General features: G+C 52.0%; 1 protein-coding gene and 1 long non-coding RNA gene across 3 annotated transcripts in view; one reads left to right on the forward strand and one right to left on the reverse strand.

Annotated features, from left to right (window-relative positions):
- Positions 1 to 10,328, reverse strand: part of MDGA2 (MAM domain containing glycosylphosphatidylinositol anchor 2) — a 360,002-nt gene extending 349,674 nt beyond the window's left edge. The window contains exon 1 of one of the 2 annotated variants that reach the window (XM_086749693.1): positions 10,235 to 10,328. In XM_086749693.1, the coding sequence (XP_086605819.1) occupies positions 10,235 to 10,307 (73 nt within the window). In that variant the 5' untranslated portion in view covers positions 10,308 to 10,328. Of the gene's footprint in view, positions 1 to 6,460; positions 6,624 to 10,234 lie in introns of those variants that run through there. The other variant, XM_086749692.1, reaches the window with a different exon arrangement.
- LOC147600418 (uncharacterized) lies at positions 10,177 to 20,634 on the forward strand. Its single transcript, XR_015258766.1, has 3 exons — positions 10,177 to 10,313; positions 12,444 to 13,265; positions 20,389 to 20,634. It is a non-coding gene; the product is annotated as an uncharacterized LOC147600418 (long non-coding RNA).
- Positions 20,635 to 23,439: the final 2,805 nt, after the last annotated feature.

Below are 23,439 nucleotides of genomic sequence, written 5' to 3' on the forward strand. Positions count from 1 at the left end.
TTCTCATTGACCTAAGACTTGGGACACAACATACCAGGCACAGCTCACTGCTGTGGAAGCTCACACAGGACATTTCCCCCCTGCCTCCTACAAAACTTTTTTCCAGGAAAAAAAAAAAAAAAAAATTCTAAAGCATGACATATTCCATAAATTCTTGACAGCATTTTGGAATAATCAGCAAACATTTCAATATTTTGACTTTTTTTAAGTGAAACAGTTCCATTTTTCATTTCAAAATGCCTGTTTGAAAACTCCCTTCTGTTTTATATGAAAGCATTTGTGCAGGTAAAAAAAAAAAACCACAAACAAAAACATCCAAACCAAACGAGAACAGAACAACCCCCAGCACATTTCAACTTTGTCAAAACACTCTGATCACCTACAATAACTCCTGCAACTCTCAAAAGTTATCAATTATTAAAAAAACCCCACATATTGCTCCTTTTGCCCCAGGTCCAACCTCAGGGAGCTTAGACCAGGCACACCCCAGACACCCATGTCTCCTTAAAACATCATTTTCCTCTCTCCATCACCAGGATTCAAACACCACACACGATGATGACCCGGGGAAGCATGTGGCAAATCACACCCACAGGCACAGATCCTGGACCAGAGCATCCCCACGGAGCCACCACGAAGCTGCTCCACAACCTTCCCTCAAGAGCCCACAGAAAAACTGAGCCCACAACAAAGAAGCCACTGCCCTGACCATGTTTTAAATTATTGATACAGTGCATTTAAGAAAGCACTGGCTTCCCCCCACACCTTTTACCTTCCCCCTCCAGGCAAATGAGTCATTTTAATGAAAAAAAAATTGAAAAAAACACTCACATTTAGAAGAGAAGAGTAACCAGAACATCTCAGCTCACTCCACAGCTGCTCACAGCCCTTCTGGAAGAAAAGCAAGCTGCCCCCCTGGCCTTGCTTTAAGTAATAATCAGAATTAATCCCAGCTGCGGGGCTGTGCACCTGCCCCTCATAAACAGCTCTGCAGCTGACCGTGCCTAGGCAGCCTTGCCAGTAAAAGTGGGGGGGGGGGAAAAAAAAAAAAAAAAAAAAAAAGTGAGGTTGTGTTAAATTTGGGGGGAGATTGCAGGGAAGCAGCTGATTTACAAAGTTCTCTTTTGCAATCTTTGGTGGTGATGTGGGAGAAAAGGGAAAAAAAATAAGGGAGTGGGGAACAGCCCTGGCTGGCAGCAGCTGGGTGGATGGGATGGTGGCAGCTGCAGGAAATTTTGGTGTTTTCTCTCCTATCTGCACCTTGCCCCTCTGCCAGAGGAGGTACAGCACAAGGCTCGCAAGGAATGGAGGACTTTGCCCCTCAATTTTTTACCCTGAGGGTGGTGGAGCACCGGCCCAGGTTGCCCAGAGAGGTGGTGGATGCCCCAGCCCTGGAAACATTCCAGGCCAGGTTGGCCGGGGCTCTGAGCAACCTGATCCGGTTGGAGATGTCCCTGCTCCTGGCAGGGGGGTTGGACTGGGTGGGCTTTGAAGGTCCCTTCCCACCCAAACTGTCCTGTGATTCTGTGACTTTTTGTTTAATCAGTTCATCAGATTGGCTCATCCTTCCACAAACAGTTGGGTTAGGCTAATTCCAGCATGCAGATCAGCCCAGTTCTCTCCACCACGTTACTCCCACCAAGCACATTTCAACAGCCAGCACTTGTTCCCGCACCCGTCACGCGGCGAGCGTCTTCACAAGGATTTTCAGTTCAACAGCGGTACGCTGAGATGCCAGATCTTTGAAGGAAAAACCTGCAGGAAAAATACCCCTGCACATTCCTCGTTGGCGCAGGCCAAGACCTGCTCCCTGCAGGACCCCTCTGAGATGTGCCATCTCCATCAGGTTCACGAGCAAACATTGTCCCACCTCAACCAGCCCCAGCACGGTGAGCTGGGAATGCAAAACAGACTTTCCTTTCCCAGCGGGAGGCAAGAGTCAAAGCCTCAGGCTGCCCTGTTTGCTCCCGTCCCCCTGTGCTCAGAGCAGGGTCTCCTCTTCCTTGGGGAGATGCTCAGAGCACTGTGCTGCTCTGGGGAAGGGGACAATATTGAGACGTGGCCTGGGAACACAGAGAATGGACCGGGAAAAAAAAAGAGCAGGACAAGCTGGAGAAATGGGCTGATGAAAAACTCCTGAATTTCAGTACGGACAAATGCAAAGTCCTGCAGTGTGGAGGAAAGATCTGAGAAGGGTTTTGGCGTGTTCCTGCAGAGATGAAAGCCATCATTGCTGTATCAGCAACAGCAGGCAGCTGGTGGAGGGATGTCCACCCCAGAGAAGAGAAGGTGAAGACATCAATTGCTATCACCACACACCAAGTGAATGGTCATAAAGAAGACAGAGACAGTGTCCTCACGGAGGTGCGCAGCAACATGAGAAGAAGCAACAGGCACAAGACACAGGAAGGTAGTCTGTTACTGGGTACAAGGCACAAAACGTGGGACAAGGACCCAGAGTGGTGTTGGTGAACACCTGCAGAGACCTTCAAAACTAGCCAGGCAAGGCCCTGAGCAACCCACCCCAAGGGTGGACGCGGACCTGGTTTGAGGAGGGGTTAGACCAGAGACCTCCCACAACCCCTTCCACACTAAACGATGCTCTGATGGTGAAAGCACATGCCCCTCGCACACACCAGCTACTGTACAACACGATGCTAATGAAACGCTAAGGCCAGCGTTTCCAAAGAGTTTGAGCAAGAATAAAGTAGCGTGTAAATGCTTAAACAATTGAAAAGAATGACTTCAGCTGCCAAATGATCGTAATTGTGCTCAGCAAACACATAATCTTAATCCCTGTAATAAAGGCAGTGACCACACGACGCCGCGGAAGGAAGACTTGAGCTGAATTTTTATTCCTCAGAAGTCAGTTATTGCACAACTGTGTGGAGGTAGCTCCACAAAGCATCACCAGCACAACAGCAAGGGATGACTTTGGGATTTAACGTGAGCGCAAATCCACGATGATCTAACCAGGGCAGCTCGAAATAGTGAGACGGTCGGCAGGACTTGCGTGGAAGCCTGCCAGGCTCCATCAGACCAAACAGATTTCCAAAAAGCCGACACGCACCAGTGGAAGAAGCTACTCAATGTGAAAATCCAGGTCTGCATCCCAGCAGGGTCAGGCTCCTCCAGTGGATGGAAGGAAGCTGTTGAAGGCCTGTGGAGTTGTAAACCCTTCCATCAGTGAATCTTTGAGCACCGAGGTGTCTCTTGTCATTCCAAAAGCCAACTACTGTGTCCGGACATGGGATACTTGGACCTTTGGGGTGCCAGTGTCAATCCACAGCCTGGGATGTACCAGCTCCAGAGCCATCCCACAGCAAGCATGACACGGCAGGAGCCATGATGGGTGTCTTAATTTCATCCCAAAATACCAGCGTTTGATGAGCTGGCTGTGTCTCCAGCCCAGGGACACCCCAGGGTACCAGTGCTGGGTGCCACGCAGACCTGGGGGACCTTCGGTGGGGCTTCCATGGGCTAGGTGGTGGGAAAGAGGCTCTTCATCATGGGCTCTTTGAAGAGCACTGCAAGGACTGGAGATCTACAAAGCACAATAAAGGCAGCGGGATGGTGTTCTCTTCACCCCCAAATTACAGCTGTCTTCTTGAATGATTCCTTCACAAAAAATTGTTGGGTGTCACCTGGCAGCCCGGCGAAAGCCAGAGGAGCAGCGCAGGGGCTAGAGGATCACACCACATCGCATCCTTCAGACTTCAGCCAGGTGCCACATTGCCCTCCCCGCTCCACCGTTCCCCTTCACTCCTCCGCTGGTGCTTACCACTTCTGGTAAACGAGAGAAAATACAACTGCCGGCACGGACTTGTACTGCTCGCAGGCTAAAGAGAGAAGTGCCTGCTGAAACACAGCTCGCACTTGCTTGCCTAGCAATTCCAGCCCTGGGTTTCATTTTTTTTTGTTTAAATAATTATCTTTTCATACTTGAAATCCAGCTGGGATGAAATGGGAAAGGGGATAGAGGAGAAAAGGGGCCAAGGAAAGGATGCGGCTCTTCCCTAAGCCAAAGCCATGCCCTTCCCTGCGGCGTGCCTCTGAAGAGCTTTACTGGCAGCAGAGGAAGGATTTCCCACCCCAGTGCAGACCCCCAGAATGCCATTAAGAGGGCACACCGCCTTCCCGACCCCCAGTGCCCGCTTTCCCCCCAGCCCAGCACCTGCGGGATAACCAGCTATTCCACCTAGCCCCAAAAACACCTTTCCGAGGCACAAAACGATGCTCAGGGGATTTCTCCATTGGTGAGACCCTGCCCAACCACTACATTTCAGAGCACGGTAGCCCTTGGCTCCAACACCTCCAGAGCCTCCTTGGACCCCTGTTCCTGGGGTTCCTGGGCACGGCTCTCATTTTGAAGGCAACGGGACTTGGGCTTCACGGAAATCCCGCGGAAAGTGATATGGCAGGCGTTACATATGCACCAGCACAGAAGAGACTCTTCATCTCTTGATGCCATCGCCTCCACCCTTCCCACGCTGAGCGTTACCTATCGGCGCATTCCCTACTCCGCACTCGGAAGGGTACGCGGTGTTTCAATCATGAAATGTACTAATAACATAATTAAAGCCCAGGCCATTTGTTAAGTAACATATATTACTCCGATCACGGGTTTGATATATTAAAAATAGATTAACTGCTTCCTGGAGTTCGAGGCCAGGAGAGACATTGGGTCTCATCTGAGTTGACTTCCCACTTATCCAAGAGCCAGAGATTTCCCCTCGCAATCCCCACCTGGGTTGAGCTTGCCAACGGAAGAAGCAACACTTGATTGTATATCGAAGACGTTCAACACGAGGGAGTCCAGCACATCTCTCGACGAGCTGCTCGAACAGCTAATTACCCCAGTTGACAAAAAAAACCTCATCCTTATTTCCACTGTGGGCTTTGATAACTTCAGATGATTGCTGCTGGCTCCTCTGACATCTTAGGCAGCTTCTTGGAGATAGCTCTTAGAATCATAGAATCATAGAATGGTTAGGGTGGGAAGGGACCTTTCAAAGCCACCCAGTTCAACCCCCCTGCAAGGAGCAGGGACATCTCCACCCAGATCAGGTTGCTCAGAGCCCCGGCCAACCTGGCCTGGAATGTTTCCAGGGATGGGGCATCCACCACCTCTCTGGGCAACCTCTTCCCCACTTCCTGAGCCAATTATAGCACATGTTCATCTCCTTTTTTAACTACTTCAGTCAGTCTTAACCTCCTTAACACATGGAGCTCCTCCAGCCCCTCCTCACAAGACCTGTTTTCAGATCACAAACCTCCCTGGGACCCAAATATGCTGGCAACAAGCAAATCGGGGCAAACAGACGTCAAAATCAAGCTAAATGCTGCCAAGAGCGATGCGGGCCTGTAAGGGTGTTCAAGGCAATCACTTGGTTCTTCAACCTTTCACGGGTGTAAGAAGCCCTCACAGAAGGAGGTATCTCCTAGGCTGGGCCACCAGTCTGCTCCCGGGCAGCCACGATGTCTTGAAAGAAAGCCCTCCTTCCAGAAGAGCCAGGCTTCAAAATCCGTCTGAGAACAGCAAACCGACTCCCCTCCATTTCCAGCTATATTTAGCGAGGCCATTATTTATGGAGATGGCAGGAGATCATTCAGCCGGATCCAGACACAACTCGAAATTGGAAAGAGGGTCTATAAAAAGATAAACCCAAGGACCTAACGGGGAGCTGGTCATGGGGATTCGGCGCGGCTACAAGGGAGGGCTCCTTCGAGCAGCAACGCCTTCCCTCGGACATCCGCTCTCAAAAACCCCTTTCTCAAAAAAAAAAAAAATGAGTCTTTTCCAGGTTTCAGGAAAAACTTATGGCCCTGAGCCCATACCATTCAGGGAGAGCGACGCATCCTGGCACTGGCAGGGGGAGAAAGGAGGTCCCAGAAAATGTTTGAGGAGGGCAGAAGACAGAACTGAGCTTTAATCATTCATCTGTTTCCTTCCCCCACAGCACTTCATCTGACTGATCCTAATTAAACCGGATTTTGCTCTTCTGCGCCAGGAGAGCTTTTATTTTACTTGTGTAAGGACTGTTTCCTTGCCACCAGATTTCCCCCAAATCTCCTTCGCGCGGAGTCAAAAGCCACATTTGGACCGGAGATGCGCAGAGCATCAGCTGCTGCCGGGAGGGCGAGACGCGCAGCGACGCCGTCCAGCGCAGCACGGAGCCAACTCGTCGCACACCAGGATTGCTTTCGGCTGACACGCATGTCCCGGGACACGCGGAACCCGATGGAAAATTCTGCATCGAGTCCGCGCACCTGGACCGCACCTGGCGGTTTAACCTCCGTCGCTGACCTCCTCCCACGCATTCACCATCGAGCATTTTGGCAATTTGACTCCATCCCTTCGCACCCCTCAACCCCAAACTCTCGCACCCCAAGGCAAAACCAGTTCCCCGGAACACACGGACCAGCACGCCTGGCTCCCTGGCTCCGGCGACGCCCTTACCCACGGCGGGACTCAGAACGGCGGGAGCAGAGCCATTCCCGGTCGCTCGCTTGTCCATGAGAGGCATGACACTGCTTCCCCGCCTCCGCGCGCTCCCAGGTTTCGGCTGCCGAAGCCGAAGTTGATCTCAGACGGCTGCCGAAATCCCAATGTAAACATCTGCGGTGCGCGAGGGAAGAGGAGATCCCTCTCCGGGGCTCAGCGAAGAGTTAAAGCTCTCAGCGATGAGTTGGCTCCTGCGAAAGCGGGGCGGCGGTGGAGCCCACAGCTGCTCAGAAACGCCGGCCCCCGCGGCATCGCATAATTCCTCCCCTGTTCCCAGGACCGCCGCGCTTCCCTCGCACAATGTCCCGAATTGTGCGGGGTTAAAGCGGCCCACACAACGCCCGCATTCACGCCCGGCCCAAGGCAGCAGTGCTGGGAAATGCCCTCGGTCCCCGCGCAGCCGCCGTCACGACATCGGGGGCCGGTGACCCGCGGGGCTGCCCTCGCCGGCAAAAGCGGGCAACCTGACGAGGAACAAGGATGATCTCGCTGCCGTTTAACGCAATAAATAACCACGTTTCCACGCTACTTCGCACCAGCACCGAAAAGCCCGGTTGGCCCTTTCGCCGCGGTCGCTTCTCCCGACGCTTTACACGCCCAGTCCCACAGCCCAACTCGGGGCAGAGCGGCTGACATGGCTGAGCACGGCAGACACTCGTTACACCGGTGACCGCTTGCTTTATAGCCATCCTAATGCGATCTGCATCTGCCGGTGGGATGTTTGGTGGTTTTTATTGTAGGAGTCGGTACAAAACACAGCGTGGGGGTGCTCAGAGGAATGAGTATTGCACGCACGCGCTTTTCCCTGTGACGGACCCGGCGTTTACATCCACAAAAAACTCGTCCTCAGCAGCTGCCCTGCTCATTCCCAGCTGAAGTCAGGGGAAAATGATGAAATGATCTCACCGGAGCAACCGAGCGCGTTTCCGCGGGGCACAAGGTGGGACCCTACGGACACCGCGCGTGGCAGCGCCTGGACCCCGCGGCCCCAGCGAGCCCCCCGGCAGGGGCAGGGATGGGGAAAAACGCTCTCCGCTCCCACAAAACTCCCAGGTTTGGATGAGCCGCCGCTCATCTCCCTAAAAACGTTCCGTGCCCACGTTGATCTCCTCACGTAGCCATTTCTGGTCTTCCAGCTCGGGCTTCGGTGAGAGGATAACCGTCACACTCTGCGTTCTCTGCTTTAGTGACCGTGCGGGTCGTGCAGGACTTAAAGGGGAAGGAAAGCACACGCAGCACCTGAGTTTTTCCAAAGACTCTTTAGCCAAGAAAACAAGCTGGGGACGGTGGGCAGCGGGCCGACCCGCGTCTGCCCGGCATCCGTCACGGACCCTGGGATTCTGTTCCCAGTGCCGGTGCCTCAGTTTCCCCTTAGGTTCAGCTGTACAAGCGGCCGACTTTTTAATCACAGCTTTACTCTCCAGAAGCAGCAGAGGAACGGCAACGGTGAGATGTTCAGCCAGACATCACCGGGCATCAACTTGCTTTTTTGGTACAAACTAGGACTGAGCAAACACAGAGTGGACGGACGGGGACCTTCCTCGGGGAGGAAGGCTCTGCCCGCTCTCGGAAGGGCTGCCGGCATTCCCAATTATCGGCACAAAAGCAGGGAGCAACCGGCTTAAGTCAGCGAGGCATCTTCCTAACCACATCACGCTCGGGAGCAGAGCTTCGAGGATCTCAAAATCTTCGATAAGGGACCCAAAAAAAGTTGTTCGAAGCCCACAAACCTGTTTTTTTCCAAGGCAACAAGGACTAAGCGGGCTCCCTCTCGCAGGCTGGGGCTGGCTTTTGCAAACGGAACTTTAAAAAACCTTTCTCAAAATGGCCCTGGTGCACGGTGCGGGCTCTCCGAGGCTGCCGGCAGGCATCCCCTGGGCTGGGATTTTTTTTTTTTTTTTTTTTTTTGGCAGAGCCGCTTTCTCAAAACCAACCTTCCGGAGTGAACAGCAAAAGACAAATTCACATGAAACGGGTTCCAAACACAGCGCAGCCACACACGACCGACTTCACATCACCACCCCCCGCCACGATTTCACCAGCCCTTCGTCCTTAACCAAAATAAGGCGTCACATTTTACGGGATGAAAATGCATCTTTGCCAAACATAAAATCCTTACTATGCCAGCGTTCAGGCCGGGGCAAAAGCTCCCTTTCCCCTAGGCTCCCACAAAACACGCTCTGCCTGAACAAGCCCTCTCCTATTTCCCACAGCAGTTGCGATTCCAGCGCATCCAACAATATGTGCCTGTGTGTCGGGGAAGGCAGGGAGCTCCGGTGCTGCCGAGATCCGCACGTCAGTAATCCGGCCGCGGCGAGCAAAACCCCTCAGATATTTGCAATTACACTGAAATTTTGCAAAATTAAAAAAAAAAAAAAAAAAAAAGGAGCAAGCACATCTCAAGCTGGGGCTGCCTCGGTGGTGGGAAATGAATTATTTTAGTGCCAAAACAGGTGCAACGGCTGGATGGAGCGGATGTCAAACGAAGCATTTACTGGCAAATTCATGAAGTCTCCTCAACACCGAATGCCAAAGCCAACGCTCCCCGCGCGGCATCGCACCACCGAGCCCAGCCCGCACCACTTACATAAACCCGCATCACCGGGACCGGACCGGGACCAGGGGCATCACCAGGGTGGGGGCATCATGGGGACCAGGGCATCACTGGTGTGGAGGCATCACGGGCACCGAGGCATCACCGGGGTGGGGGCATCACGGGCACCGGGGCATTACTGGCGTAGGAGCATCAGGGACACTGGGGCATCACTGGGGTGGGGGCATCATGGGGACTAGGGTATCACTAGGGGGGGAGCATCACGGGCATTGGGCCATCACTGGAGTCGGGGCATCACGGGGACCGGGGCATCACTGGGGCTGGGACATGGCCGGTGCTGGGGTACCACGGACACCGGGGCATCACCGGGACTGGGCCGAGGCATCACGGGGGGGAGCATCAGGGAAACCAGGCCATCGCGGGGACCGGGGCATCACCGGGGCTCGGGCATCACTGAGGTGGGGACATTACCGGGACCGGGGCATCGTCGGGGTGGGAGCACCACGGGGACCGGGGCACCGCAGAGCATCTCCCTGCTGCTCGGCTCCGGGCTTCGCCGAAACGGGGCCAACTTGGGGATGGATGGAAGCGGAAGCAGGGCGGGGGGGGGGGGGGAGGTGAAGCAACAAGACCCGCGGCCCCAGGGCCGGACCCCACGCAGCCGCGCAGGACCCGGCTGCCCAGGACGCCCCCACCCCGGGGTAGGGGATGCCGCCGGCTCGGCCCCCGCCGCCGCGTTCCGCGGAGCCCCCCGCGCCCCGTTCCGCGGCGGCGATTTGCAAGTCACTGCCGTGGGGAGGAGGTTGGCCGGGGCGGGAGCGGGGCCCCCTGCGCGCCCGCCCGCGGAAACTGCGCACCCCCGGCTGAGCCACGGGAAGTTTGCGCTTTCCTCCCCCCACCTTCGCTGCCCCTCGCTCCGCGCTCGCGGAAGGCAGCCCCGCTGTTAACAAGTGCGGCGGCTCCGCGGAGCTCCGCGCCCGCGGAAACCCACCCCCCCACACACACACACCTCAATTTTCCCCGTGCAGCGTCTCACAGCAACCGCGCTGCCCCCGCATGGGGGGGGGGGGGGGGTGGTGGTGTGGGGAGGGGGGGGACACGGACACGCGGACACACACACGACACCCCCGCTCCGGCGACAGTGGCGACAAGGTCACGCCGCGCCCCGCACTCACCGTACACCCCTTGCCCGCAGCTGCCCTCCAGCAGAACCGTCAGCAGCCCCAGCAGCCCGATCGCTACATCCATCTTCACGTGAGCATCCACATATCCAGAGCTGGGGGGGGGTCGCAGGAGAAGAAGGGAGGGGAGGGAGAAGGGGAAGGGGGGGACGGGGGAGGGGGGGGCACGGCAGCGCCCGCCGGAGCCCCGCGCTCCAGCTGCGGCCCGAGCCGCGCACGCCCGGGCGGCGGGGGCAGGCGGCGGGCACCGCTCCGGTCCTCCCTCCTCCTCCTCTTCCTCCTCCTCCTCCTCCCTCCTCCTCCTCTTCCTCCCTCCGCCTCCTCCTGCGCGGCGCGGAGAGGGGCGAGCCGCCCCCTCCCTTCACCACCAGCCCCCAACCAACCACCACCACCCCCCCACCCCGGGGAGCCGCAGCCCCCTCAGGGTACCGGTCTCCGCCGCCGCCGCCTCCCGGGGCCGCCCAGCGCCGCGTGGGGCCGCCGCAGCCGCCTGCGCCCCGCGGCCATCAGATGCGGTGAGGGCGGCGAGACCCCCGCATGGTGCGGGGGGACACCCCACACCCCACCCCACCCCACCCCAAACACTCTCCCGGGGGGCCGCGGAGGTGTGTCCTGCTCTTGCGCGCCGAGGAGCGGCCCTCACCGCGCCTGCGGAGCGGCGGCGGGGCCCATGGCGGGGTGGGGGAACTGGGGTGGGGGGTGATGGAGGGGGCGTGGGTGGGCTTCCCTCTGGCTTGCGCGGGTGCGTGTGCGCTGCGTGGGAGTGGGAGAGCGGGGGGCGGCGGGGCGCCGTCACGTTGTGCTGTGCGTGCCGGCAGCCGGGGAGCCGCAGCCCGGCGACGTCAAAGCTGCGTGGCTCCTTCCTCCGCCTCCTCCTCCTCCTCCCCCTCCGCCGCCGCCTCCCCTGTCCCCGCAGCTCCGCCACGGGGATGCGCGGTTGCGGTGCGCCCCGTTCCGAGCCGGGATGCGCCCCGCGTCCGCGCTGGCTCCGCGCTCCGCGAACGGTTGCGGACAGGGGAGGAAGAGGGAGCCCGCGCATCTGCCGGCCTGCTGTTCCCTGGTCTCCCCCTACCCCAGCTCCCGCTCTGGCCGGTGCCGAGGGGACACGCCGGGGCTCAGCCCCCCACCCTTCGCTGAGTAAAACCCCCCAGTGCTCAAGGTTGAGCCCCCCGGGGCTGGGGGCTAGGGGCGATCACCAGCCCAGCGGGACTCCCACAGCCTGGTGTGATGAGAGGTGACATGGGGAAGGGGCATGGAGAGGACAAGCCGGCTCCTGGACAAGCCAGGTTTCACCTGGTCGTTCCCCGCTACAGCAGTGTTTGGCCTCCATCAAGTATCTGAGATACTTCCCTGGCTCCCAGCACCTTCCCAGGCTGTGCTCACGATGGCCATACGTTTTGGGGTCCCGTGGGACTTGTGCAAGAGACCTTGGAGGAAAGGTCTCTGGCACAACTCCAAAGCCTCTTGGAAACAAGGTCCCTTGCAATAAGTCCAAGGTTTCATGGACACAGTTACCTTCAGCTTCCTCCTCTGCCTGCGTCAATTAAGGATTAGCGCTCAAGACCAAGACGGTGTGATGTGGTCTGCAAGAAGAAATTGCGCTGTCAGAGTTTCTTGTGACCCCACTGGCACGAGGCGGGACGCTGTTAACAAGGCTTGGACACTGCTAGCTCTGGCAAGCGCTCTCCTGGCCACTGGTGACAAGGGCTGAGCTCCTCAGCGCTGGGGGGGCCCGGGCACTGCCCTTCTCCGTGCCAGCCCTAGGGAGCGCACGCTGGTGCTCAGCACTGGCCGGAGCCCATCGCTGACCGGCTGCCAGCTGGAGCCTGTGAGGATGGCGCTGAGATTGCACTGTGATTGCGCCCAAAATATTGCGTCACCCCACGAGACGCACTGTTCTGTGCCGTTCCAGAGGCAGTGAAGGTTTGAGGCAGGGAGGAGCAGCCGTTGCACAACTCAGAGCTTAGCAAAGCTATTCCCTCCATGAAGCCATCCAAACGCGTGTCATCGCCTTCAGCAGTTGGCCTCCGTATTTGAAGGGAGTCCCAAACTGCATCTCTGGGTCCATCTGATGCTCCTTTTTATCCATCTCAGTTGCGAGGAGAATTTTGGACAGTAGATCTCCAGCGGTTGCACTCACAGTGTGGCCTTCAACAGGTTACATTCAACCGCTGGTTGGTTTTTGTCTTTTCTCTACCTTCAGCCTCTCCATCCTGTGAGCCAAGGTGGCCCTCAAAGCAACAGCTGCGCTGGTTCTTTCTTATCCCATTTCCAGCCCTGCCGTGGTGAAATCCAGCATCCTCACGGCGCAGACAGATGTTATTTCATCTCGAAGGCTGAAATCCTGAACCAACTGCTGCTCTAGCCCATGGAACAGCCATGAGAAGGGACACAGGGTTTTCTTCGCACATCACTGACATGCTTTCTTAGAAGTTCAGGCTTCAGCGCTGCAGAGCCGAACGCACCTGGTAAACCTTACCACAGCGGCACCGCGCTAGAAGTGCGTGAAAATAACCCGCCGTCTGAAATTAAGCAGGTGCATAAATCTCTGTGGGATCGGTGCCCAGATGATTTCCACTGGATGGTATCATCTGAGATGGCTTTTTTTAAAGTAGGTTGTTCTGTAGTGTTTCAACATTACAGCTACTGTTAAGATCCGCTCGACAATGTTAAGCCGTGAACCTAAACCAAACCATCTTACTAGGCAGTAGTTTACCGAAGGAAAAAGGAGGAATTAAAATAACTCACCAAGTCAGAGCAGACAGCCATGCAAATTTGCTGAATTTCCCAAATCACTCTCTGGTATGACATTGCATCACGATGGGGTTGCTCCCTGCTGAAATAAGGTAGCTGGGAATTCTTCTGGGGCTTGTGAAATTCAGCCGGGTGTCCCCGGGGCCAGGACTGTTGTTCGTGGGCTCCAGCAGCTCCAGCACTGGCCGTTTGCTTTGGGAAGGAAACACGCCGCGAAGAAGGTTTCCGCAGGCTACTTGTGTACGCCGCTTGAGCCTGCGAACCCCCCCAGGTGCGTTTTACAGCTTTCGTTTGTCACTGGAAAGGCTCCCAAGGCTCATCTGTCGCTTTTAACCCCAAACCGAGCTCCTGTTTCAGTGCCGTCCCCTTCTCCCTGCCAGCGCCCAAAACCGTGAAGACCCTGCTCTTGCTTGGACGATGCCGAGTGACCCACCGCGTTTTTAACTGCTTAATTTCGCTCAATTTTAGCCAGTGTGCGTTAGAGGCCCCTCTGTTGCAGGGAGGGGGCAAGGTAAATAAAATAAAATTAAATAAATCAAACAGAATTAGGCTAACTGCTTGCGTAACAAAAGTTCTGGGACTCTAACGCTTCCCACACTCCAGCAGCCATTTATTGTAGAAGCTCTTTTCTTAGCAGCTTTTGCATTTCATCCAACACCAGACAAAAGCATTGTTGGGAGCAAGTCTACAAATAATTAAGATTTGACTAAAGGAGACCGTTAAGTAGCATTAAGATTCTGGGTAATTTGGCGGCGTTGGTGGGTTGCGCATGTTGCTCTCGTGCCTCCTTATCAGCCACGCTGGCTGGAGATCTCCAACATCCAACAAAACTGAGGTGGAAATAAATAATTTCACTCAGTCTCGTTAATTCTACTGAATTTGGGGGCTGCCATGTACTGTGTGAGGCATGTTTAGAGCTTGAGCAGATTATACGTAATTAGAAAATCATCCTAGGATGAATATCTAAAAGGGAAGTGTTTGTCCGGTGCCCAATCAAAGCCTCGATCATTTACGGTTTGAGTTCTTGCAAAGGCATAGCAGGAATCACCGTGGTGGGACACAGCCCGTCTCTCTAAGGTGGCCCGGACAGGCATTGCGTGACTCCATCGAACCCTGATACTGCATTTCCCAGCCTCTCTGTTAGGCTGGGGGGGGAGTTTGCTTCCCGGAGGGCCAACCTTTGCCTATGGAAGTCTTACGGGCAAGCAGACGCAGGAATGCCCAACGACAGGCATTTGTGGGGTAAATGGAAGCATTGTTCTTCTCCACCTCCCAGCCCTTTATATCTCAACCCACAAGTTTTCTTGTCATCCTTATTCTCTTCCACTATCCACTTGGCAGAGTGAGTGAGCGGCTGCGTGGTACTCGATTGCTGACTGTAGTTGAACCGCAACACACACGTACACACTAAATCTCTACCCTTCATACCAGCAGAGGAACACTTTAAGAGCACAAACACTAAGTGCTCTCCTTTTGAACAGCACAGACTCTTCCCAACTTTATTCTTAGCCCATGGGTTGCAGCTGCCCTATCAGCGAGGCTTTCCCTTCCTCCAGTCAGATACTGGAACAGAAAATAGGCACCAAAGGCCCCTTTGAAGTGGCAGCCCCAGATCCTCCAAAGGTTTCGGCAGCATCTGCCTTGTGCATTTTCACACTCCCTTGATAAGATGTAGTTTGTTCTGAAAATTGAAACAGGCTCATTTAACAATGTTTAGGGCCAGACCTCCAAGGGATGGAGTCATTAGATAAATAACTAAGTGTGACGGACCCTTTAGACACACCTGTTATCTTCACTGGTGCACTCTAAGTCTCAGAACTATTATAAATTACATCAAACCACCTCATTTCAGGCTAGGTCTGCTCTCCAGGACTGGTGTGAATTGAGAATAATCCTTCTGGTGTCCAAGAATTTACGACTGGATGAAATTATTTGGGTCACTGGTGGAACATACACTGCTCTAAGGCCAGGATAAATGTTATTGTGTGCCTTGGGCTCACTCTCCCTGGTGAGTTTCTCATACGTTCAGATCAAATGCAGTCACTTTTGGCATCTGTGCACTCCAGAATAACGTCAGTTAACGGTTTGGATGATGCTTTGTGGCTGAAATTTGTTGTCTGGGTCATTGCTCTGGATCCAGAGGAATGGCTGAAAAAAGACGCCGTGCTAAGTGCTAGGGCAGCAGCTGCAGCCCTCTTACCCTTCAGTCCTACAAGGAGGGAGCTCGACCACTGGGCACTGCCCGGTCAAATCTAGGTGAAGGTCATAGAATCATAGAATCATTACAGTTGGAAAAGACCTCTAAGATCATAAAGCCCAACCACGAACCCAACACCACCATGCCTACTAAACCGTGTCCCAAAAGTCCATCTTCTCCAGGACTATAGCCCAGCCTAAGCAACTGATTTTCGCCAAAAGGCTTCATCCCATAAAGAAGTAGAATGAAGCAAACAGAACTGCCGATCTGAAGCGAGGTACGAAGCAGAGACCCCTCTCCTCCTCCTGGCACCCTGATGGAGGCAACAGCAAGATGTCACTGCGTTTTCAGGGAGTGAGGTGTTGGTTTGGGTTTTTTTTCAAACAAGCTATTATTTTATGGTGAATATACTTTTAGTTTGGGTTAGAGGGAAAATTTCCAAACGCCCATCAGGGGCAAGAGAAGAAGTGGCCTGTAGGTATGCATTTGTCCCTCTCTCATTGACTGGAGCACCTTGTCTTACACCACCCTGAGGGGGGATGCCTTGTCAGAGCGGCTTCAGGTTTGCCCTCCTGGGACAAAGAGTTCAAATCCGTGTAACATCCCTCAGGTCTTTCATTCTTTCTGTAATGCATCGCTTGCTCTGCTTCAGTCTCAGAAATAAAGCTGTAGAGACTGCAGATGAAACCGTTAATACCTGCCATGAGAAGAGGGTTTTGCCATGGTCTCCCAACTTTGATGCGCGGTGTAAGCTTGGCTGTGAGACACTGTGTCTGCCCGTCTCTCGGTCCATCTGCCAGCTGGGAATAGCAGGGACATGGATGCTCACTGTGCCCAGAGCTGCAAAACCAGCAGCACCTCTCCTCGCAGCACGTCCAACGGGGCCTACGGGGTTGGGCATGGAGTGGCCAGAAGGGACATTGACATTTTGGAGGAGCGACCCGTGGGAGAGCCAGCACACAACTCGCTGTTCGAAGGCAGCCTTCGTTGCACAGAGTTCACCCATCAGTCACCTTGCTCCCTGTCTCCTTGGACCTGGAAGAAAGGAAAAGCTCCTCTTAGATCCCCAAGGTCCCATCCACCACACCAACACATCACGTCTGGAGGGATGGGCCAGCTGAATTTCATAGAATCACAGGATGTTTGGGTGGGAAGGGACCTTTCAAGCCCACCCAGTCCAACCCCCCTGCAAGGAGCAGGGACATCTCCAACCAGATCAGGTTGCTCAGAGCCCCGGCCAACCTGGCCTGGAATGTTTCCAGGGATGGGGCATCCACTGCCTCTCTGGACAATTTGCTTAAATGGTCTGGTTTTGGCTTCCCAGAATGGCAAAATTGTTCCACCAGCATGCTGCGTGTGTTCTCGCTTGCATCTCTGCACACACACACGGTTTTGGCTGCACAACGCAGCAGCGTTGTGTCAAATAATGAAAATAACATTCTGCCCTGCTGCGCTGGTGCCGACCGGCATGTGAACAGCGATTCCCCGGAGTGGAAGGGAAGGGCAGCGTGAAAGAAATGGGTCACGTTTAATTAACCAGCGACAAATGGGGCTGCTCAGTGCATTGGCTACGTTGCGGCCACAAGCTTCAAGTTAAAGGCGACAGAAGAAGTTGGACATCCTGTCAATAATCAACAAAATACTAAAAATGCAGTTCTTAACCATGGCCTGGCTGTTTTACAAACAAGTAGCGCAGGGAGGTAACTCCAATAAGGCTGATGTCTGAAAAATAACGAGTGCCTTGTGCATGATCAGCAGGAGAAAAAAAAAAAAAAAAAGCAAATTCTTGTTAAGTTAAAGGGAAATATTAACACACAGCACTCCTGCTGGTGAAGCTGCCCCTGTTGCACTATGAAAATGAAGCCTGGGAATTATTTAAAATAACGCAATCAGCCCGAGTTTATTTCCCTGAATAAAATGAAATCCCGTTGGAGCGTCTCTATTCTTCTTTGTAATGCAGGGGGAAACAATTAACGCTCGGTAGCTCCTGAGTGCAACCGCTGCGTAGGAAGCGCAGGATGGACGTTGGGAGCCGGCGAGGTTTGCGGGAGCAGAGGACGGCTTTGAGTGCTCTCTGCTGGCCACCGGCCGAGGGATGGAGCATCACCGCCTCTCTCTTGGCTTCCTCGCCCCAAATCCTTGCAGGATGGCTGTTCCCCTTCCAGGGAAACCCGACGCAGTTTTTAACCCGCTGTGGTTAAGGATGAGAAAGAATACACTCATTTTAATTCAGTTTTGAGAGCTGATGGGATGCTGGACGTTGTCCCCAGGGCTCAGGCTGGTTTCCTCCAGATGCTCCTGGGCCACGTGGGACAGAACCTCCCAGGAAGGCACACAGGGATCGGCTCCGCGCGTCTCACACCTCCCAGGAAGCTGGAGATGAACAAATTACTTTTTCGCTGGGCTATTACCCCACGAGTCTCGCTGATGATTCGTGGCCATGGACAGGGAGCTTAGAGAGGGTAAGAGGGGGTTTAGGTGTGCGTGGCAGAGCACGGTCCTGCCGGGGGAAGACCACACAGCCTTTGCCTCTGTGTATCTTCTGGAGGGCGTTGAGCCGCTCGTGTTGGAGAGGTGGATCGCAGAGGCTACAACTGCTTTACGTTCTGTACCAGCTCTGTTCTGGGCATTTATTTTTTTCTACTACTGACCAAAGCAAAAGAAATTTAGGCCAGAAAACCCTGCACTCAGGGCCAAATACCACTCTGACCCCCGCCTCTGGTAGCTCCTCCATGAGGTCGCTGCCCCACGAGCTCCTGGGGGCTGGGATGCTTTGCCTCCTTTCCCAAGCAGCAAAGAGTTTCGCAGCTGGTCTCCACTCTCAGCTGCACCCAAACAAGCACATTTAAATTGTTTGTGCTGCACAGAGCATTCTTAAAGGAAAAAAAGAAAAAATTCAGAAGTGTGAACACCCAACTTGCTATCATCTTTTTAAAACCCATAGCTCCCATCAGGCAGCGTGCAGCTGCTAATAACAGGAGATACGTGGCAGATCTCAGTTGCTACTCATGTAAAAGAACAACAATCCAACCAAGATCTCCTCTTAAAGGGTTATATATTTTTTTTTTAAGTATTTCTGCTGTGGACCTCACTTTGTGTGTCCCTGATTACCTGCCCCTCCTTGAACCTCTGTCTTCCTGTGGATTTTCTTGTCTTTTTTTTTTTTTTTTGACTCTCAATCTGAACACCCATGCCTGCCTCAATTAGCACTAAGAAACCCCAGAGAAACAGGCTTCCAGCAACTGCAATGCACTTTGTTGCCGGAAAAGTCTCCTTCTGGCAGCAAACATGCCTTTGCCTCTGTCAGAGGCTCTCCTGAGAAAGTCTACTTGGAAATGCTTTGATTTGAAGCTAAGATGCATGGCTGGCACAAGAGGCTAGAAATCAGCATGACAAGCTTGAAAGGAGAAAAAAAAAAAGCCTGGGAGACGCAATGACTTTAAATGACTCTGTTTCCCAGCCATGTGTTGATGCCAAGTGGGGATATCTGGGAGGGATGGAGAGCAGGAGGCCGTGTTCAGTCCTAAGCAGGAGCTTGTCCTGGACTATGGCTCCCATGTCCTCTGGGCTGCACAAGTGTAGGAGAAAGGTGGTTTCTCATCTCACAGCATATCTTGTGAGTAACTGGATGCCTTCTCATTCTCTGATTCCTGAAATGAGCTTGCTTACATCCCCATCCAAGAAGCAGAGCTATTAAGCTCTTCTAAATATTGACAAGTCACTGGGAAGTGACTCTCACCAAAAGCTTTCACTGATGAACAGACAAAGGCTGTTTTGTCATCATCGTTCATGTCTTGCCTCAGTTTGCCCCTAACTGTTGCCACAAAGACTTCCACGGAGCTTCAAGTGACAGATTCAGGGTTCTGCTTCTTCATCTTACTTATACATCCAACCTAGACCTTAGAATCACAGGATGGTTTGGGTTGGAAGGGACCTTTCAAGCCCACCCAGTCTAACCCCCCTGCAAGGAGCAGGGACATCTCCAACCAGAGCAGGTTGCTCAGAGCCCCGGCCAAGCTGGCCTGGAATGTTTCCAGGGATGGGGCATCCACCACCTCTCTGGGCAACCTGTTCCAGTACTTCAGCACCCTCAGTGTAAAAAAATTTTTCCTTGTGTCTAATCTAAATCTACCTCTCTCTGTTTTAAAACCATCACTCCTCGTCCTGTCACAACAGGCCCTGCTGAAGAGTTTTTCCCTCTCTTTCCTGTAGGCACCCTCTAGGTACTGGAAGGCTGCTATAAGGTCTCCCCAGAAGCACCTGGATGAAGTCTACTCCATTTTCATGCTAGCCATCCCTGAGCCAGTGCCCAAGCACGTTTGAAAGCTATGTCTTCATCACCAGGTGCTTTAAAGGTCATTTTGCTGTAGGAGAGGTCAGATCAGCATGGCTGCAGGTGATGCCAAGGCTGGTAGCTTTGAGGAGCCCTGCACTGGCTCCAGGACCTGCTGGACCTCCTCCTGCCATGGGAGAAGTCCAAGGAGCACCTTCACCAGAGCTGCAGTGAAAGACTTGCAGTTGGGTCTTACTGGTTTTACCAAGTCACCTTTAGGTCCACCGTGTCCCTGGACTCCCGACACTAACAGAACCATGACAGCAAGATCCTGGAGTCTGGTTGAGAGTGGCAGAGGAGCCAGAGAAAGTTTAGACTGGGTATTGTCCCATGTGGTGATGGCTTCACTGATTGTGACCTTCTGATCATCGTTATGGGTCTGGTGTACAGCTCCTGGCCTGGCTCTTGTTCAGCAGGAACCACTGTCAGACACTGCAAAACTCTTCTGCCTTGCAAATCTAATTTTTTTTTTCCTGATTCAAGCCAATGAAAGGAATTTGAGAGTAAAATGGAGTGGAATTTGGGACCAGATGCTTTTAGAGGTGCAGTCTAGCTGAAATCAATGGAAATGTCTCCTGGCTTTTAAAATTGTCTAATGTGCACTAAGTTTTCTGAAAAATCTGTCTTTTAATTTATATCCAGTTTATTAGGTACTTCACACACCTGTCTAATAATTTTAACAGTAAAAGGCTGTTCACCTCAATAATAGCTTACAGCAATGAGTTTTGCAGCTGAATTCAAGACCAAAATTACTCCTTTTTAATCTATTCTCAGAAAATAATGCTTTTCTATTCCTGTTTCAGGTGACTCAGACTTTTCTTCTCCTCCTGTTATTTTCTAATGTCTTCTTTTTCATCTTTGCAGACGGCTTAGCAAGGCGGGCTGAAAAGTGGAAGTGATCTGAGCTGAGCCGCAAACCCGTTTCAGAAAGCCGGTGACAGGAGCCGGGGTACATCCCCTGCAGAAACCCAGGTGGCTGTTGCTTATCTTCTGCTTGAGCAGAGTTTGTTTTTCATTTTGTTGAAAAGTCAGACTGTCATGGCAGAGAAAAAATGTACACCATTCTCAAAATGACTGAAAAATTAATTAAATAAAATTTCAGGCAGTTCAGGAGTGTTAGTGTATTTAATTTCTTTCCACATACGTGTTTTCCCCGTGTGTTTAGTTGTTGCTGTGGGGTTTCCAGGACTTGTTCTGCTCCTTGGGTATGCAGGAGCAGGATGAAAGAGGGGACCTGAAGTTATCGTGAGCCTTTGTTCAGACTGCTGCTGTGCAGAAGCTCACTTGTTCTCAGACATTTGCTGTCTTTGCACCCTAGAAAGAAGAGACATCAAGTCCTGGGGCAAGCTGGAGCATCCCAAAGATTGTTTTGTTTGACGCTGACAGTCTCAGCGTCAGCTTGAAGGTAGTCATCAACTGTGCTTGAGAGGCAGGTTCATCGGATTGGAAGGAACATGGCATGAGCTGGTGGCAGATGTGATGGAGGACCAGCGGTATGAAGTCTAATGGAGGACTTCAACTATTCTTGCAAGAAATTGTCCAATAAATTAAAATATCAAATATTCATCCAGTAATCTGTTTGACATTCCATTCAAATTCATGCATTTTGAGTGGAATACATATTTGGCCATTTTATTAATAACATATCTATTATTTATGGGTTTCTGTATTATTCATAACACAGAAAAATAAAGAGTGTTTTTCTATTGAAGTGCACATGTGGGAGTAGAAAGAAAAAAAACTCTACCATACAATAATTATATGAGGATTACTGGAACTTTTAAAGATAGGCACTGTAAATCACATTTCAGATGGGTCAGCTCTCCATTCCTCAGGAGATGGTTTTGACTATTTTCAGTTTGAACTAGGAGTTTCAAACCAGTTGCTGGGATGAAAGTGTTGAATTTAGGATTTCAGCCAACTTTTGGAGGAAGAGGGCTCATAGCTTGCTCTGCTTGTTACTTTACTCATCCTTTACTATTATTTCAGAATGTCTTGAATTCCTTCTCAGACTTTACGTACACAAGTCTGCACAGAGAGGTAGCACCTTTAATTGGTTTGATAGGTACAGGTAGAAAATATAGAAGTTTTCAGGAAGAAATTGCATAAAGTATGTGAGTTCTCTTGTGTTACTGCTTGTGGGGTCTTTCTTGATGAAGAAAAAATGCAATGGGGATGGTCTGCCCTATGCAATGAAGCTCAGAAGTGGACCTTGTAGTCCATATCTACTTTGACAGCACCATCTCACTATCAACAGGATGGAAAAACAGCTCCTACAATTTCAGCTCTGTGAGCAGAGCAAAGGCTGAGTGCTCTCCTTCACACCCAAGTCGAAATGCTTCAAAGCAAAACCAAAAATAACTCCAACTACTAATACCCAGAAAACTGGGCAAAACATGTTTGTGAAAATACATAAAAGGTAAAACATTAAGAGAGGTACTGAAGGACAGAATGACTTAGCCATGGGATAGGTTTGCCTTGTCTGTCTTTGATTGAAAGGATAATAAAGGATTTTCATAAAAGCTATTCTCAACCTAACACTGACAAATAATTGTATTTGACTGCATTCTGCACTCATGAATTCCCTGTGTGATTGAGGGTGGAGGCTGGGATTTTCTTTTTTGCTTTAATTATACAAATACGATAAGAGGCACTTGTTCTCCTCTTTCCCAACGGGGAGAAGGAAGAAGTTCAGAACATTAAATAGTTTACCAAAAGTTGTACCTTTGATTGGCCTCGGGCAGCTGCATGACTACATCCAAGATTAAAATACAGTAAGCATTAGAAAACAGGCTGTGTGTTTAATAAACCCAACCCAGAATTTGCTCTCCAGCCGCAGTTTCAAGGCAATCTGAGGCATTTAACCGTGTATGTGGAACCAGAAGCCTCATGAGTTTGGCTCAGACAGTGGGTGCAAACGTGGGGTTACCTGAGACAGGCACAGTGGGACACAGGATCTGCAATGGCATGGAGCAGGCAGGCAGGTTGCTGGGCTGAGGACATGCTGTGGTGCAAAGTTGGAGATGGGCAAGGAGAAACCAACATCATATACTTTGGTGTCTTTACCGCCCTCCACCGGAAATCCCACAGGGAGGTGGCCAGTGTTTGTAGGACCTATCTCAACATGGACATGTCTTAGGCAGGAGGTGATCTACTCTGCCTTGTTGAGAACTGACATACCTCTGTACATGCTCAGGAGAAGACCTTTATGTATGGGAGACCTTTAGGACTACCAGGAGCAAAGGAGCTTAAAGAATCCAGAGCAGAGAAGAAAGCAAACAGAGGTTCAGGGTCATACTTTTAGATTTGGGGGGGGGGGGTTTAACTTTTTTTTTTTTCCTTCTTGAAAGAAACAAAAAACAAACAAACAAACAAACAAACTACCTTTAACTAGACAAAGTGAAATTCATTATGGTAAATTTTGATGAACAGATTGGCATCAGCTTAGGAGGTCATACTGAATAGAATTTCAAATTATAGAAACAAGAACCTTTCCTAATTACTGTGAATAGTATGCTCATAAACTGAGATGAGACTTATCTTGAAATATGAATTTATCTCTATGGAATCTCTTTGGTTTAACCAGAGTTAATATTTAGTTATTAGGATTAATGCCACAGTTGGGTGGTGAGTTTTGAGAAAACTGCACAGCGCTGCCAAGCTTTCAAGAGAGCAGATGAGACCTCTGGTCCTGGAACAGCAGTTGGGCGCTTGGATTCCTCTCCTTCTCAGACTCATTTTCTTAGTCCTAATGGAAGTGTAATTATTTTTCTTAAGCCTTTTCAGTCCTATATGTACAGTCAACCCCTTAATGAAGAACGGTGGGAGCATTACCATGGTGCACAAGATGTCCTATGTCCACTAAAAGGCCCTGGAATGAGCTCATCCCAAATTTTAAAAATAGAGAAGCTCATT

The sequence above is a fragment of the Chlamydotis macqueenii genome, chromosome 5 (genome assembly GCF_036417535.1).
Source record: "Chlamydotis macqueenii isolate bChlMac1 chromosome 5, bChlMac1.mat, whole genome shotgun sequence".
Lineage (NCBI taxonomy): Eukaryota > Metazoa > Chordata > Aves > Otidiformes > Otididae > Chlamydotis > Chlamydotis macqueenii.